This window comes from Squalius cephalus (assembly GCF_949319135.1).
Source record: "Squalius cephalus genome assembly, chromosome: 21".
NCBI classification, from domain to species: Eukaryota; Metazoa; Chordata; class Actinopteri; order Cypriniformes; family Leuciscidae; genus Squalius; species Squalius cephalus.
In genome coordinates, this window is record NC_137142.1 from 6,876,786 (window position 1) to 6,894,821 (window position 18,036).

Genomic DNA, 18,036 nt, shown 5'->3' on the forward strand with positions numbered 1-18,036 from the left:
CACGTTATATTAACTTACCTTACAGGTTACATTTACAGGATAGATTGTTCATTATTAGGCCTACTTATTTTAATATTTAAACTATACTTTTGTACTGAATTCGGTACGTGGTCAAACTGTTTGTGGACATCAAAAACAAAAAGTGCATTGAGAATGTAAAGTCTCACGAGATGTCGCGAGATGACAAGAACCAATCAGAGACGCGTCTTCGTGTAAACGTACAGAAAACATGGCGACGATCAGGAGAGCACTCTTACCTGAGTAGCCAAACACTTTCAGTGTTTAAACCAAATATCGCTAACGTTTCGTTGCTATTTCAACCAAGTTATGACTACTGAAGCGGTATTGTTCATATTAGTTCAAATAAGCCATGACCGACAAGAGAAACATCGGTGTGCGACATATATCAGATGCGAGAGAAAATCAGAGCAGAACTCTCAAACTTTCCCAGAAGAAAGTGAAAACAAAGACGCGAATGATCGGACTCAAACAGTCACAGTCTCCGTCTTATCACACTTCATACAGCTGTCGCAAAGGTAAGTAAAGTTAAGTTTGTAAGACACCAGATCGCGTGACAACGCATCGGAAAGCAGCTGATTTATCCTTACAGAAGTAACTTACTGTTACAGTGTCATGGTGTATTAGCGTGCGACTGAACGATAACGTTATTTATGTATAATGTTATTTGCATGGCACTCCAGTGTGCTTCAAAGAATAGTGTTATTCTACAGTGGTACATGTCCAAAAACTCATGATGCTAGCACTACTTGTTAGTGTCCACGTGAATTTTTCCATACAAAGTATAGTGTTGTTGACATTTTTACCTTAATTCTCAGATTTTACAACCCCAAAACGTCGACCAAGAATCAGATTCAACGGTTGTTACAGCGGGGATTCGCCTAATGAGACTGAATCTCCGCAAGACATCATCTGGGATCCCAACTCACCCACGCAAAACTTGAATGGCAAGTGTGATCATGAAACTTACACTTACATTTTTTTTTTTTTTTTTCAATCACTTGTGTAGCGATTAGGGGTTGGTGGTATGAGCAAAACTTTTATTATGGCATGTTTTTTTCCCCCCTCGTCAATTCAATGAATTGTTTAAATATTAAATAACTATCTGGTAATGTCTATTACTGGACTATCTGATTTAAATGAACAAAAAATATGAATAGAAGACTTTACCTCATTTGATTTTCCTTTTAAATTTATGGATGCAAAAAAAATATTTTTCATAACTAATGATGTGACATCAATGCAGCAACAGTTGCACATTACATAAAACTTAAAGTCATCATGAAAGTAAACTTTGCACTATTTACTTTGTTAGTGCACATTACTATTCTTGTGGTGAATAATTAACCCATGCAAGTTAATACACAGGAAAAAAAATAGTTTGTTGTGATAATCTTTTATCAAAATCTAAAAATGTGCTTCCGCTCTGGAATGGCGTTCCCTCTCTGATGATGTCAGTTTGATGGCTTGGCTAGAATATCCTTAACCACTTTCCTCCAACCGTCAGTCTTCTATGAGCGAGGGATAGAGAGGAGGAAAATAAAATAAAATAAAACCCTGTCCTCTATTCAATATTCCGTTTCACTTGAAAATGTCACGACAACACTGAAGTAAAGTCGGTGCAACTTCCAGTTCACACTGACTTGAAGTTCAAAATTGTAAAATTACAAGCTTTTTACATCCAGCTCTGTGTTTGCATTACTCCATCTTTGTATATTGTCGTATAAACTCCAACTGTAGATATATTTTTAAGTGGATTGCCACTGTGCATAATACCACCTTAAAAAGATAAATGTCGCTTTCTTAATCAGTACTAAATATTTGTAACCATTCACAGGAGGAGGAGATGCGAAAGTCATTGAGATATCAGAAATTGTCAAAAGGATTGCACCAAAAGTAAGTATTGAAAAAAAAAAAAAAATATATATATATATATATATAATATCCATATAGAATGGAAATTATGCATGTAATGGTAATTTGAATCTTATAGTTATACTATGTTTAAGGTTGAGAAGTCTAAAGAAAGAGACTCAGTGCTCCAGTGGATTGGAGACAGTGCCATACCCTGCACTCCAGAGATCAGACAGCCCAGAGTCAGGAGAATCTCAGCACGGTACGTGTCCTCTGATCACTAACAGGCTCAATCCTTAAAGCGTGCCGCAAATCTTTTTTTGACTATCATGCATAAAATGTCTCTATTACCTGTCAGATATGCTGCAACTGTATGACCATCTTCACCATCATTTCCCATTTTACCACTGGTTTCCCATTTCACAGTGACTTTGAAAAAAGTAAAAAAAAAAAAAAAGTGGAGATAAGGTTAGAAAACATGAAGATCGTGTTGTCGTAATTGTGGCTGAGACTGTAAGAGTTTGGTTTGTGTTGTCAACATGGAGAGAAGATGCAGTTTTCAGTGCTGCGAATCCACTTTAGCCGTTTTTCCCTCGTTGGGCCAAACCGTTGTCTTTTCCTAACCGTTCCTTTCCGTGCCAACCGGTACGGATATGGTACTTTTCCCTCTTTTTCCACCTCTCTTTTAAATCCTTTACGGTGTGTGTCCACTGGTGCAGAGTGAGCGCTTTCAATTAATTCCTATGGAAGCTCAACTTTGGAATTAGCAGCAATTTCTTGAATGGTGAGTTCATTATTATTTTTAATGAAAAATGCAACAACAAAACAATGACAAACTCACTTAAATAGTTGTTTTTACATTTCGCTTTGAAACCAAATCTTCCGCCATCGTCTTGTCAGTCAAGAGTGAGGCAAAGAGAGGTGAAATCTGATTCCTGCTGCGAGTCTTGTTCGGCTCACGCTGAATTGACCATATGCGTTCAGTTTTTAGTTGTAGTGTCTGTTTTCTAACTGAACTAAATGATTTTGATTACTATAAAAGAATCAAAACGAGGATGTGGGGCGGTGCCTCGGTGGGCAAGTGATGTAACCGGTGGTGCGGCTGAACACTGTCACACCAGTAACACTGACTATCGCAGCAAGCCTAAACTCATTATTTATCAGCAGGCAATGTGCAATATATTCCATTCCCTCTCTTAGAAGTGATTAGAAACAACTTGGAGCTCAACAAATATAGCATTCCTGTTTTAATAAATAATAATAATAAAAAAACAGAACAGTCTTTAATGTAGTCTTCACTGTATACATTAAATATAGATTAATCCTACTAAATCTTCTAAAGAGCAGTGAGTGAATTTCTCTGTCTTTTGGTTATTAACATTAATGACACAGACGGCAGCAGGAATATTACGCTGCTGTCTCTTTAAGATGCAATGCATGGATCAAATATACTGTTACACATGCGACTTATTTCCCAACTTTTTATGCTCACATCAGACATAACCTGACAGTGTTTAAGCGAATAGCCGGGACATATTTCTGTGTGTATTTAACTGTTTAGGCGGCGAACCCGAAGCTCAAAGTTCACTTTTCTTGTCCCTGTTCCACTCCGTCTTGGAGCGCACGCGCAGAAAGCTAACAGAACAGTATCACTTTCGTGGCTTAATGCAGTTTTAGAAACACTTTTTATAATCGAGCATGTCCTGCAGTTTAGCAACAGTAGACTGTACTTTACAACAATCACTGATCCAGCTGATCTGTACGTCAAGTTTGTACTTTTAGGGAGGAAAGAATGTGCTGTGAAGGAAAGAAATGCGCTAAAATATCACAGTCCTAGTTTCTTGCTGTCGTTGCTTTAGGGCTGCTTTTCGCTGCAATGTCTCCACTCTCTGCCAAGACGTTGCAAATGTATTATCCTTCTCAGATGCCTGGTAGAACCGCGGATTTTGCGTCATTCTGATCAGCCTTTGTAGAGACCACCGATCAAACTATATAAAGCTATTATCAGCCGATAACAGTCGGTGCCCAATCAATTAGAGGAATCCTTAGTTTGTTTTGGCATACACACTAATATCATAGATTTTTGATTCTTCAAATTTACATTAATTCCCCATCTTTTTCCTTTAGGCAGAGCAATGTTGAGGACCTCAAGAAACTTGCCAAGCAGTTTGACATCAATATGACTCGTCAGGACAAAGAGAAACAACAGGAGAGCACAGAAAAAAGAAATAAACTCAAGCTACAAAGTGATGGTACAGCGACCACAGAAAGATCAACATCCATCCCGGTCTCGTTGGAACAACTACCTGGCTGCTCATCTCTAGCCCGCCAGGAAGAGGAAGAGCTTCAGGCACTGTTTGATGGTCCCACTCAGCACGTAAGTGGGAGACTGAGCCCGCCATCAGCAAACTGCACACCAGAAAGCGGTACTGAACCTGGAGCTCAGGCTGGACAGAGGTCAAGTTCTGCAGCAATCAAGAATGCTCCTGTGGACGCACCTAAAGCCACTGAGGCGAAGTTTGATGATGACTGGGAAAATGATGACCTTCTGAATGACACATTTGTGTTGGAAATGACACAGAACCCAGTGTCTTTGAATGTAGCTCAGAAACAGAGCACTGCTCAGCCCAAGTCTTGCTCTAAGAAATGTAATTTTGAGGCCAAGGTTAATCCCTCTGTATCTAATGGCAGAAACATCTGTTTTGAAACTCAACAGAGCACAAGCAAAAGCAGCACCTTTACCAAGACACTTCCTGATGTCAAAACGTCTAATCGAAGCACTTTTAGGTCGAAGCCACCTGCTTCTGTCCAGAATCACACTACTGAGAAGCTGCTAAAGACTTCACCTGTGAATCAAGAAAAACAGCCAACACAGCCATCCCAGGGTACAAAACAAGGAGAGCTTGATGGAATGACCAAAGATGGTGGAGTTTCAAGTCAGTCCTCGTCTGTTCAGTTTGATGGGGTTTCAGAGGAGGACATGAAGTCTCTGTTCGATTCCGATAGTCTGTGGAATGACGAAGACGACGATGATCTCCTTTTTCAGGCTTGCGATGATGTGGAAAAGTTATCGGCCAGTCAAGAACAGCAAAGACGCAGCGAAAAGTACAAAAATCTTGCACATGACAAATCAAGAAGCTTTGCATCTAAAGCACCTTCCTCTTCTGACACCATTTGTTCTCAGAACATGGGCATCAACAGCAGGGGCCAACCACAAGAACACACAAAATCCACACGCGTGTTTGCTCGTTCAAACTCAGTACCGTGTACAAGTGGCAGCTCTGGATTTGCACAGGGCTACGGTGTGTTACCGACAACTAAAAGTTCCAGCTCTGTATTAGGGAGTCATAGTGCTCAACACTATGGACATGCACAAAACAAATCGAATCAAGTGAAAAGTGCCTTAGGATCCAGGCCTGGTTCTGCCGGATCCATGGACACCTCAAAGACTGTTATGCCACACAGCGCAGCAGTAGGAAATACTTCTAACTCCCACCATTACACGTTCAAAAGACATCTGTCGGACTCCATGACGCTAACCAACAAAGGTAAGCTTTGTACGTTGTGGCACTGGCACCTGCAGCACATTAGCTCTGAAATTGCATCATAGAATACTCCTACAGGAGATGACTGTAATGGGCAAGTTTGCTTAACCTGTTAAAAGAATAGTTCAAACATAAATGAAAAATCTGTCATCGTTTGCTCACCCTCATGTTGATCCAAACCAGCATGACTTTCTTCCGTGGAAAATGAGAATTTTTTTTCGAGAATATTCACATTACTCTTTACCAATTCAACGAAAGCACAAACCAAAGGACCATAAAATTATCTTAAAAGTAGTCCAATAGATTTGTACATTATATATATGGTACATTCCAAGTCGTTAACTGCTAAAAATGTTGTTTAATGAACCATTTTTTTGTTTTATCAGCGAGAACAAAGATAACGAAAAATATGCATAGTGACGATAATTAAATACATTTTAATTAAACCGTACTGTTTATGAAAATTACAAGAAAAAAATAACACTGCAAGATATAGACATTGCACAAATACATTATATACTATATATATATATATATATATATATATATATATATATAAAATAAATAAGCAGAAAGTGATGCATAAGGATGTAGCGTAACAACGAATTAGTATTTTTTTCCAAAGTGTTGACAACTTAGTGTTAATTAATAATTGTTGCAAACTGGTACTACCAACAAAATATTAGTGCAATCCTGGAACTGGGCGTCGTTACACTACATCCTTATGCATCGCTTTCTGCCAGGACTTTTAAGTGCTTTTCCCAAATTACGGAAGTGACGTCGACATCCGGGCTAGCGGTAGCATGAGTCAGGCAAGTGTTATTTAAATAAACTCCTGATGTACTTACAAACTTTCCAATGGCTCGTTTTATGAGTACAGGACCTATTTGTACTACTGTAGAAGTTTGGTACCATTCTGGGCATTATTAGTGGGGTAATTTACGGGATACATCCTAGGATCCATTAGCGCCTGCACCAAGTCATTCGGCTGATATCTCTAAATAAGCTCTAACTTTAATAATGTTCGGCCAAGGTATAAAAAGCTTCTGGGGGGTGTTTGGCTCGAGGTCATGGTGCAAAGGACCCTACTACACTCCTTTACTCCGAACCATCCCTTTAAACACTGGGCCCAAGTGATTATTAACTGAAAATATTGGCCTTGGCGTCACTCTTAAAGGACAATTCCGGTATTTAACACTTTGAGTCTATTTTGTAGTTTGTTTTGGATGAACAAGAGTGGTGGACAAAGAAATTTTGTCAATGGTTCCTGTCGCGACTTTTTGACTATTTTAGAATTGCCCATGACCGCATTTGAATGGGAGTCAATGGCCATGCACAAACATGTCCTTAAAACAACCCTTAACGTTCGTTTTCAAAACTGTGCAACTCACCGAGTGGTTAGTGGTGTTCGTTGATGATTAAAAACAAATATATCGGCGCAATGTATGATTTCAATCCGTTTATTTTTCTATAGTGGAACTATTTTTTCAGATACCTCACAACCGCGTATAAACTTCCGCTCTTCCGCAACTTCCGTTGCTCTGCTCACGCTAGCCTTCTGAGGCGAGCATAGCCTTTTTTTTTTTTTTTTTTTTTTTTTTTTTCAAGAATTATTATAGTTTTTACTAGTTTAATTCTTATCAGGAATTCATAGGATTTCAGCGTTGAGGCGAGCATAGCTTCTGAGAGACAGGAAACCGAGCGAAAAGACCTAAAAGACTACAATCAAATGTAAACAGCATCCTTTCCGTTTCCGTTAGCGCAGTAATATCAACGAGCAATTAGTCCTCCAATGGAAATCAATGGATTTTACAAAATGCCAAATAAAACACGACAGAAACTGTATTTCGCTACGCTACTTGTTTTGGAACATCAACGAACACCACTAACCACTCGGTGAGTTGCACAGTTTTGAAAACGAACGTTAAGGGTTGTTTTAAGGACATGTTTGTGCATGGCCATTGACTCCCATTCAAATGCGGTCATGGGCAATTCTAAAATAGTCAAAAAGTCGCGACAGGAACCATTGACAAAATTTCTTTGTCCACCACTCTTGTTCATCCAAAACAAACTATAAAATAGACTCAAAGTGTTAAATACCGGAATTGTCCTTTAAATCTTATTTTCACTTGCGCATATTCAAACATGGCTGTTCTTGAATGTTTGTGAGATACTCTAATGCCGTTGGTGTCCTTAACGTTAAACCTGGCTGGACTCTGGGAACGGGACTGAAATTTTAGAAAGGAAGTTAATATTTTCAGTGTAATTGTTTTTCATGTGTCTCTCTCATAAAGATTTAGTGTGGCTATTTCAATGCTTTTGCGTTCTCTCAGAAAAGTTTTGCGTAGCGTTCACCGAATACAGATTTCAGTAAGTTGTATTGTATTTTTCAACATACCTTCTGGTGTTCATTCATGTTTATTTTGTGTTATAACTAGTAGTAAAGCGAATTAGATTAAAAGAGACATTCTCTGGATTTAAGAATTGATATCGGTTCATAAAAATGAGAATCGAAAAATCTACTTTTTTTTTAACTCAGCCCTGCTTGATTATGTCCTTGGAAAAGAGCAATGAAAAACATTCTTCAAATATTTTTCCTTTGCAGAAAGACATGAGGATGCGAAAATGATATTTTTATTTTGGGGTGAACTGGTACTTTAACTATCACATTGGCTCTGACTGTCTTCTAATGTACTTGCTGTTATAGAAAAAGGGTGTAGAGAAAGTTTATGAGGGCTGAATTAAACATTGAAACTCCGAGATTACAATTCAAGCGTTAAAAGTTTTACATGTCCCAGTTACATTCCACAGAACCGTAACCCAACTTTTTTGTTGTTGTTTTGCAGTTTTTATTTCATCCCACACGACAGCCAAATGTTCAGCTGCCGAGATTGAGAGGAAGAAACAGGAAGCGATTGCGAGGAGGAGATTACGGATGCAGGCGAGTCAAAAAGATGGAACCCCGACATAGGACACCACAGAGAAGCTTGTGCTGTACTGAATGTCAGGGATGTTCTGGCCTGCAAAGAACTAAATTATGTGATTATGACACAGTAATGGTAGCAATGAAGGCTGGGAAGCATATAGCCTGGAGATCATATTTCAGTCCTCCAAATCCATTACTAATTTAGAGTTGAACACTAATTTGTCTCTTTGAAGGAAATGTTACTTGAAGATTCCTCATGCTTTTCTGAATAATGTACTGCAGTGTCATATCTGTCTAACTGCCAAACTAAATGGCTAGAGTTACAAAAGAAAGCAATTTCTCGCACATTACGGTTCCGTTATTACAACCCAGTATTGTCAGTAAAATTTATGGCTGATGTCTGCAAGTCCTCACACTTTTTTTTTTCAAAATTTGATGAAGCATTTCTAACCATGTGTCATCTGAATCGTGAAAGAAAAGGAACAGACTTTGGATTATGCCTCATTATATGCAGTTACAAATGTAAGGTCACTTTCAATTGATCAGTATTAGGTCTAGTCCTCTGATCATAGTCTTTACCTGTTGTTAATGGGGAAAAAATACTTGAATTTTCATCAATCAAGCTAAAGATCCTGGAGATCTTTTTTTTTTTTTTTTTTGTCTTTGTTACATTTTTTTGTTAAACACAATTGTGTCAGTATTAAAAAAAGTAAACAAAGAAGAAGCAAAAGAATAGTGTATTGCTTCCAAAAGTCTCGAATAAAACATTTTGAATGTTGACTGACTGCAATCTTTGAGTCTCTATCAGTCATATTTAATCGGTAATTACATCCAGAAATAGCAGTTCAGATGTCAAAACCTCATTCATAACTAATTACCTTCTTAATGTGTAATGCTCTTAAAATGTAATCTTTTAAAAATTACACTTTCTATGCTAATAATAAAAAAGCCCATCCACACCTGGTTTATTGTATGTCACAATGTTAGTCATTGTGTGCCTCGGGGAATGTCGGCATATCATTGGGATCCGGCCCTTCTCAGGTGGAAGCCACACAGGTGTGTGTGTGTGTTTGTACTCCGCCGGTCGAGGCGCAGCAAAGCGTATTGTAGCGTAACCCCCCCCCCCCTCCTCCTCCTCCTCCTCTCCCGCACAATTACTGTAAATCAAATGCCACAGTAATTTGGCAAGAGGATGAGGACTTTTTTATTACTGTGATTATGGTTATGATGATGACTACAATTTATTCCAAGCAGATGATGAAAATGCTGGGCCCTACAGGTGTTGAGTTCATACAATATAGAAGTTGGTGAAGGATTTTTCTGTAATGTGGCATTATCAAGCTGCTGTGGAACAGAGTAATGGGTGTTTCTGTATTTTTGCGTCAAAAAACGGAGAGCAATTACTGATTATTGTGATGGATCCATGCCATGCAGCGAGAGCGTACTCTGGTATCAAGCTGTAGTAATTACGTCAAATTACTGTGTCTTGGTGCCAGATGCAATTTGCATTTCAGCATACTTGTTGGTTTGGGAAGAAACAAGATAACGGTTCTCAGACTAAGAAAGAAGGAAACTCTAACTGTAAATTGGAGTCCGGAGACTAAAATGTTCTTGAGCTGATGTTAATATGGTGTCTTAAAGCTTAATGTACAGTGATGACATTGTGCTTTCTCAAACACTAACAACACCTAATCCCTTTCACTCAATAGTGCCCAATGTAGTGTCATGCCCCCACTTACCAGAGTCAATTCAGCCAGAGGGAGTTGACGAAAGCTCTGACAGAGTGTTATCTGTGTGTTCACAACATTAGGACGCCGTATGGGTAAAACTGACCAGGTTTAAAGTTCCATAGAACTTTGACAGCCTGGGGAATTATGGATCTTAAAAAAAATGGTGTTTTTGTCATTCACTCTCATGTGATGCCAAAATGCTGTTGGAACACGAAAAGAGATTTTGAAGAATCTTTATGCAGTGCTTTTCTATAAAATTACATTTTATACATTCATTTTGAACTTCACAAAGAACCTTTCATTTAATCAAAATGTTATTTATAGTGGGAAAAGGTTGTTCTTATTAACATGTTCTTCATACAAAAAAATATATATTTTAAGAACTTTGCTAAAATGTTCTTTTGGGAACATGGTTCTTCTATGCATTGCTGCAAAAAAAAAAACTTTTGGAACCCTTTTTTTTTTTAGGGTTAGTTTTTTTACTAACTACTTAAATTGTCATCATTTACTCACCCTCATGTCATTCCAAACGCGCTCATCTTTGGAACTCAAATGAAGATCTTTTTTGATGAAATCTGAGAGTTGTTCATAAAGTGATCATGTCTCTTCATGAAATTTGGACTAAACCACTCAATTCATATGGATTAGTTTTACGATTTCTTTATGAACTTTTTGAAGCATCAAAGTGTCAGTTGCATAGCTGTCAATGGAGAGACAGAAAGCTCTCAGATTTCATCAAAAAGATCTTCATTTGTGTTTCTAAGATGAATGAATGTCTAACGGGTTTGGAATGACATGAGGAGTTTTTGTATTCTTCTATAAAACTACAGTTTATTGACCAGAAGTGGCCCATATAAGGACTAAGAAGATGAAAATTGAGAAGATTTATCAGTCGATTTAAATTGCAGCCTTCAGTCTTTTGTCCCTCAAATCTTTCAAGTGACTTAAACGACATGTTCGCTAATTCTTACCCAGCTCTGTATAGTTATGGAGTCAGTAGTAAGTAAATGGAAAATGTGTACTCTTCCTCCATGTCAAAAGTTTGCTGACAAATAAAAGATCTGGGTGCAGGTAAAATGAAAGAGTACTCGTGTGTGTGTGTATTTATAGATCAACTATACCTCATTACATTCTTTACATTTTTCCTTTTGTGATCCACAGAAGAAGAAAACAAACAGCATAAAGGTTTGGAATGACATGAGGATAAAAAATAAAGTATGAAATTAGATTTTTGTGTGATGCCAAAATCATCATATCAAGTGAGCTTTTCTTTTTGGTATTGAACATGTAAAGAAAACATTACACAATAGACAATTAGATGGTATTCCCATTTCCCATCCATTATGCCATCGTCCGTTGCAGATTACGACACAAAGGTATGACTAATACACAAAACAGCGGAGCGGGGGGGGGGCACAGGGGGGCTCCAGTTGTCATCAAGCTAAATGAACTGTGAATATTTTCACAGTGCGTGTCATTAGCAGCTCAGATTTGTTTCAACAAGGCTTACCTGAGGGCTCTCTTCATTGGCCCCCAGGTATGAGTGGGCTAATGCACACACTAAAGCAGAGCCTTCTCCCTTCCACAGGCTTCTCCAAACTGAAAGAAGCCTCATGTTTTCTCCATTATGAGAGCATTCCTGCGCAGACAGGTCGGTCAGATTGCACAAGGAATATGCTGAATTCACTCATTTGAAAAGACCCTATAGCTGTTATTCTAGTATGTTTCTGGAAACATTTCTAGGATATGACAAACCTGCCATTGGTGAACAGTTTTTGTTTCTAACGTTTGCCTTTGCTTTCTGAATGCATTCTGCAAATCTCTTTTTGGATCCTAATTATACATGAGTCATTGCTTCTGCATATATAACCTTGGGTTGCCAGTGTTGTGAGATATTAGTAGTCAATATGATTTGTGTGTTATATTCCAAGTCTTCTCTTGTGGAAAAAGAAGTATACTTTAGCAGTTATGGAAATAATATACTTTAAAATAACGTGTGTGAACTGAATGTAATATTTTCAGACACTTAATTGCATGTTATTCACACTTAAATGAAAATATAGTCATTTAAATGCATTTTAAATGCAAACAGTTTAGACTGCTTTTTTGACCCACTTAACTTCTTTATATGTAATTTCATAATTAAACTAAACAAAAGTAAACTATCGAATGACCTCACAAGCATTTACAGTAAACTTGAATGTAAATGTTTTAAAATGTACTTTAATATAAAACTTTTGATTTGGCGTTATTGCAAAGTGCACTTTTAAAAAGGGTACTTAAGTGTGTAAGAAACAGTCATAAAAGTGTACTCTTACTTAAGTGGTCTTTTATTTCATTCATTTTATATTATTGCAAGTACTTTTTTGTTGTTGTTGTTTTAAATATAAACTTTAAAAAGAATCGAAGTACCTTACAAGTGCATGTTCAACACTTCTTTTTCACAACAAGATTTGTGCGACTTGAGCAAGTCAAATCATCCAGTAAGAGTTGCCAAAAGGTGCTAGTGTAACCTCTGACAGAGTGTGTTATCTGTATGTTAACATCAAGCCACAGTAAGCATGACATTTGCCAAGTTTACCATTCCTTAGAACTTCAACGGCCGGGGGAATTACAGAGCTTAAAGGGACAGTTCACCCACATATGCAAATGCTGGCCTTTTTTACTCAACATTATGTAGTTCTGAACCTGCGCTGGTATTTGTTTGTGAAAGACCAATGAAGAAATGGTCAAGTATGTTCATGCGATTACCATAAAAGTGGTCAATGTTACATATGCACTATAAAGTCTTCTAAGCCACACTAAAGCTTTGTGTGAGAAAAACAGACCTAAGTTTCTATTCACTGAACATCTTTCCATCTGCTGCATCTCTTAATTCTCATCCTGCATTCTGCATATTCGAACTGGCACGTCGTGTTTTGTTATGACAAGCGAGAGCGCATGGTGTTGACGTCCAATGGCAATGCCTTCAAACCCGCTGTGAGGGATTGACGTATCATGAATTAGTTTGTCACAAATAAAATAAAATATTTAATTTATCAAATGAGATTCAGATGAGGGGAATATTTTCAGTGTTAATTAAATACTTAATTGTGTCCAGTGTTATTTTTGTATCATTGATATACTAATACTATTTATAGTTTTGGTTAATAATTTGAACTTTTTTGTCTTTTTTTTTGTGGGTAGAGGTTTTCTTTTGGTATAGTTTTACGTATTTGGTTTTAAGTATTAGTCAACTTAAACTAAAACTAAATATATATAGTTATATATTGTAATATATATATATATATATATATATATATATATATATATATATATATATATATATATATATATATATATATATATATATATATATATATATAGTTAACGATAATAGTTTGTCACATATTGTTTGACTTAAGTAGACTTAAATATAGTGCACACAAGTCATATGGATTCATGTTGAATCCCCTGATTTGATAAGACCCCAGTCGCCATTTTTATTAAAAAACATTTTTGGGGATATGACAAATATTTGGCACCAGTTGAACTTTTTCCTCAACAGATTACAGGGCATGCATTGTGTCACTTTCAGAGTTTATTCTTGGTGCATGTTCCTGCAGATGGGCTGCAAACCTCTTTTTGGCTCCCTGTCCTGCATGAGTCATTGCTTCTCTAGACTGTAGCTTTTGGTTGCTAGTGTTTTGAGGTTTATGTTTTTCTTTCTGTCTTTATCTGATTTCTCATCAAGATATTCCCCTATCTAACTCTATTAGGCTTACTGATAAGAACCCACAGACCGAAGCCTATTTCCCTTAAACATTTCTCCATTGCACAAACTCTGTCTAACAAATAACCCTGTCACTGCATTCCTTAAGCCTACATCTGCCAACACCTTCTCGCTACAATGGCCTCAGTATTTTTTTTTTTTTTTTTTTTGGCATGCCATCATATGGCGGCGTGGGCTGTAATGGTGTGCTGACAGGTTTAGGGTGAGGTAATTTTTTTTTTATACACCAGATCAGCCCCTGAGGAACTGAGCAGGCCTGTGGCCTTCAGCTTTTAATCAAACTGACTTATTATGAACTAATTGTTGATATAAACTTTTAACGAATTGGACAAATCACTTTCCGTTCAGCACATTGTCATTTCTGACGTGTCTTTCCAATGCACATTTGGTTTTGATTGCGTGAGCTGTGGTGTGTGTGTGTTCCGTAATGATGCTAAAACACTGGCGGTGTGTGTGATTAAGGCTTGCTCATGCTGAGCAGTGCTTCAGTTCATTATGTGTTAGAAGACTGCATAAAGAAGTCTCTGATTGAAATCCCAGCTGTCCGTTACACACACACACACACACACACACACACACACACACACACACACACACACACACACAAACTCCATGGAAAATGCACCAGAGCTCAGGTCCGTGGGCTTCCCGTCTGCACTCCTCTGCTTTCCTCTCCGGTCCTCTTTCGCTCAGGTCGACTTGACTCCCATGTCCCACCTGGACATGACACATCCTGTAACACCTCCGTGTGAAAGCTCTTCCACCTCTCCAGTCTTCCATCAGTGGCAGCTAATGGGGGTGTTTGTTACTGTCAGCTCATCTGGCCTCCATTACACCCCTCAGTATTTGCTCTCCTTTTGGCCAAGGCACACTGTTTTTGTTTTGCAGCTTCATTATGCTCTGGTTTTGCTATTTTTTTCTGTGCATTCTCAGGACGTCCAGCTCTGGAAAAAGAGACGCGGATTGTGTTCGATGCTCTCTGCTGCCTGCCAGCAGTATGACCTTGAAAAGAAAATCCCCCTAAAATTAGGTCTATGGTTTATTATAAAGTCATAACACGCACTTGCGTGCTTCGACATGATCGTGATGACCTACGCATACTAGTTTATGTAGCTAGAGGTATCATGCTCATTCAAATAAGCTGACTGTAAATGGATATTACAAACAAGTGCAGATATCTTTGAAAAAAAAATAGGTTAGATTTGGCTAAAATGCACATTCATATGACATATAGATGATCATTTTAGTCCTCTTTCATGCCACTACACAAGCTAGTTGCCAGTGCTTTTTGGATTACTTACAAACTGTAATCCATTACTGAATACAAATTACATTCTGAAAATTGTAGTTGGTATTAACATAATATATTTGATTACATTACACATTTTAGGTAATACAATCTGATTACTTTTGTTTATTAAAAAGAAACATTTTAAAATGAAAACGATTAGAATAAAACACTTACTAAAAATATGTCACTTGTTTATGCTGTGTTGCCTCTCAATTTTCCATGTAATTATAGATGTACACTTAGTTTATATGAATATAAATATATAAAAGTAATCTAAATAAGCTTTAGAATAAATAGGTAAAGCTATAAAAATGACTATGTGAGCTTAAATGTTCAATGCCCTCTAGATACCTATATCTATAACTTTTACTTGCACTAATATAGCAATTTTCCCTCTTTCATGCTGTGGACAGCTCTTATTGCGGTGTAAATTTGTTTAAATTCTTAAGACTTTCTAATCTCGTAATATTCTGCAGAAGAGAAAAGTGAATCACGCTGCTTCTCTCGCGAGAAGTGAATTGCAGTTTCACTAGCCGCGTTTCCATTACCCTACAAATTGCGAATTGAAAATACGCCCAATGGAAACACGTCAATTTTGCAAAAACTCCTATGTTGCAAAAAAAATAAAAAAATAAAAAATACGCTCACATGAGGTGGTTTTTCAGCCAATTCGAAAAAAGTGCCAAACTGCAATGGAAACATTTTTTTTTTTTTTGCATTTACAGTCACCTGACGTAGATGACGCGGTATGTTTGGACAGAATACGAGACAGAGTTCTTTATTAAATTCATAAAAGACAAAAGAATTACAGGAATACTGGATTCTAAACCTCAAAGAAATGGCACAATCAAGATCTCGAAGCAGATATGAGGGAGAAACACCAGCCATTCCAAGTATAAGGGTCTTTCCTTGCCATTAATGCTTGGATAACACGCCTACGTCTCCTTCCATTAAAAATAATGGCTAGTGCGGTGGCTGGGATATACGTAAACCTACCAACATCCGTCGCCATGATTTTTGGAATGACTTATCGCGCATAACATCGGTTAATGAAAACGCAGTCATTTCGCAATAGTTTATCATCGACATTTAGAAAATATCCCAAAAGTTTTGCGCCAATCTGTAATGGAAACACGGCTACTGTTCCATGGCATGTGATTGGCTGTTTGCTACTGATGTCACACCTAAACTTAGTATCAAAGCCTGAGTTGACAGAGAAAGTTGATGATCAGCATCATGGTACCAACAAAGCCTGATTGGATTGGTTTGGTTTTGCAACCCTGAGTTTGTTCAACCACCATCATGGTACCAGGACTTCTAGTTGCAGTAAAATAAATAAACAAAAAACACACATGAGGCCCCTAAATAGAAGTGCATCCTTATTTTATACACACACACACTTTTTTTCTTCGATCATGTTTTATTTTGCCTAAGCCATCAGTGAGTCAATCAATCAATCAATCGATCAATCAGTAAATAAATAAACATGCATGAGGCGCCTGAATATAAGTGCATCCTCACGCACAGACATATTCATGCGCACAAGCGCTCCCCAACGCACAGGGACACATTATTCACACACACACGCAAGGCTGCATTCCCCTTCCATCAAGCAAGCCAGTAAAAAGTCTGTGACTATGATCAATGTTTATTGCTCTTGGCACTTTGTCAGAAGTTCCCTTACCTGGATGTGGCTAATTAATCGTGTCAGGCACAAGAAGTGCAAAGCAGCTCATATATGGAGATGAGATCAGCAGTGGAGCAGAGCAGAGAGGAGACGGGCTGGGCCGAGCTCTGCTGACTGGAGATCAGCCTCTGCACCTGAACGTGGCCTTACAGGCAAAGCGGGAGTTCCCAGGCCAATTACACAAGCTGCAGGCTCACGCAAGTATGCATTTACAAATAAACAAACGAGTTTGCGATGCTAATAAAAGCTCTGGCTCAGTTAGAAACTTTTTAGAATCACTTCTTGCCATTACAACTAGCAGGTTAAGAAGAGTGCGATCATTTCTCATGTGCATGAAAGGCACTTTCTGTGAATATGTTTCACTTTCCTACTGTCCCATTACATTTTTAAAAGCTTTAGAGGCACAATTGTTGTATTTTTATTTATTTATTTTGTGAAATGAAAGCTCTAGTATTAAGTTCTGCCAGGAAGACTTAATTGTTACGTCACTCTACTTTTTATCTATCCAATCACATTCCAACACTTGTGGTATAAAAGATCGGTACTTACGCATGTTTGAGTTCGCAGATGCTGACGCTTCAATTCACCACCATCCTCCCCACCTCCTCCAAATTGAATCCTTCCCTCCATCCTCCTCACCACCACCACCAGGATGGTCCCTTCCATACCTCACGGGGGTCGGCTGCGCCCCTGCCTTCATCTTCAGGCAGGATATGCAGAGTCCGGACCCTCAGATTGCGAGCTACGGACGGGGCCTACGCCAAAGAACTTTATTGCTTGCTGGGTTGCTAATAAATGGATAATTGTCACAGTATTTATTCTCCCGAGTCTTTCTGGTAGAACTAGATTGAGGCCCTTAAGATAGTGATTTCAGTGTCCCAAATTTTACATTCAACCTTGTTATCTTTGTTGTGACCCAACAAGTGACATCATTGTAAATGTCCAATTCTAACGTTAATAATTCAAATCATTTACAGTGCTGCGTAGTAACTGATTACATATAGTCTGGATTACGTGATCAGATTCCAAAAATTAAGTATTGTAATTGGATTATTTTAATATACTCGTGATCAGGCTACAGTTACTTTTTTATTGATTACATGATTACATATTCTCCACATAATGCCAGTCAGTTCTCATTATTTATTAATTGTCCCTCATTCTTCTTTTTCATGTTCTAAATTTTCCTTTCTAAAAAAGCATATCGCTTACA

The 18,036-nt window shown here is 37.9% G+C and overlaps 1 protein-coding gene and 1 long non-coding RNA gene across 4 annotated transcripts in view; one reads left to right on the top strand and one right to left on the bottom strand.

Moving 5' to 3' along the window:
- LOC307149220 overlaps window positions 1-898 on the bottom strand; it is an 83,179-nt gene extending 82,281 nt beyond the window's left edge. For both annotated transcript variants that reach the window (XR_013819539.1, XR_013819540.1), the window contains exon 1: window positions 825-898. This is a non-coding gene — a long non-coding RNA (uncharacterized lncRNA). The remainder of the gene's footprint in view (window positions 1-824) is intronic.
- Window positions 198-11,146, top strand: etaa1b (ETAA1 activator of ATR kinase b). 2 transcript variants are annotated; one of them, XM_079855376.1, is made up of 6 exons: window positions 198-536; window positions 837-965; window positions 1,856-1,914; window positions 2,028-2,134; window positions 4,000-5,420; window positions 8,264-11,146. In XM_079855376.1, the coding sequence occupies exons 1-6, from the start codon at window positions 371-373 to the stop codon at window positions 8,386-8,388; spliced, it is 2,007 nt and encodes a 668-aa protein (XP_079711502.1). In that variant the 5' UTR covers window positions 198-370; the 3' UTR covers window positions 8,389-11,146. The 2 variants fall into 2 exon arrangements, with proteins under 2 accessions (XP_079711502.1, XP_079711503.1); XM_079855377.1 differs by having other exon boundaries at window positions 1,859-1,914.
- The last annotated feature ends 6,890 nt before the right edge of the window (window positions 11,147-18,036 follow it).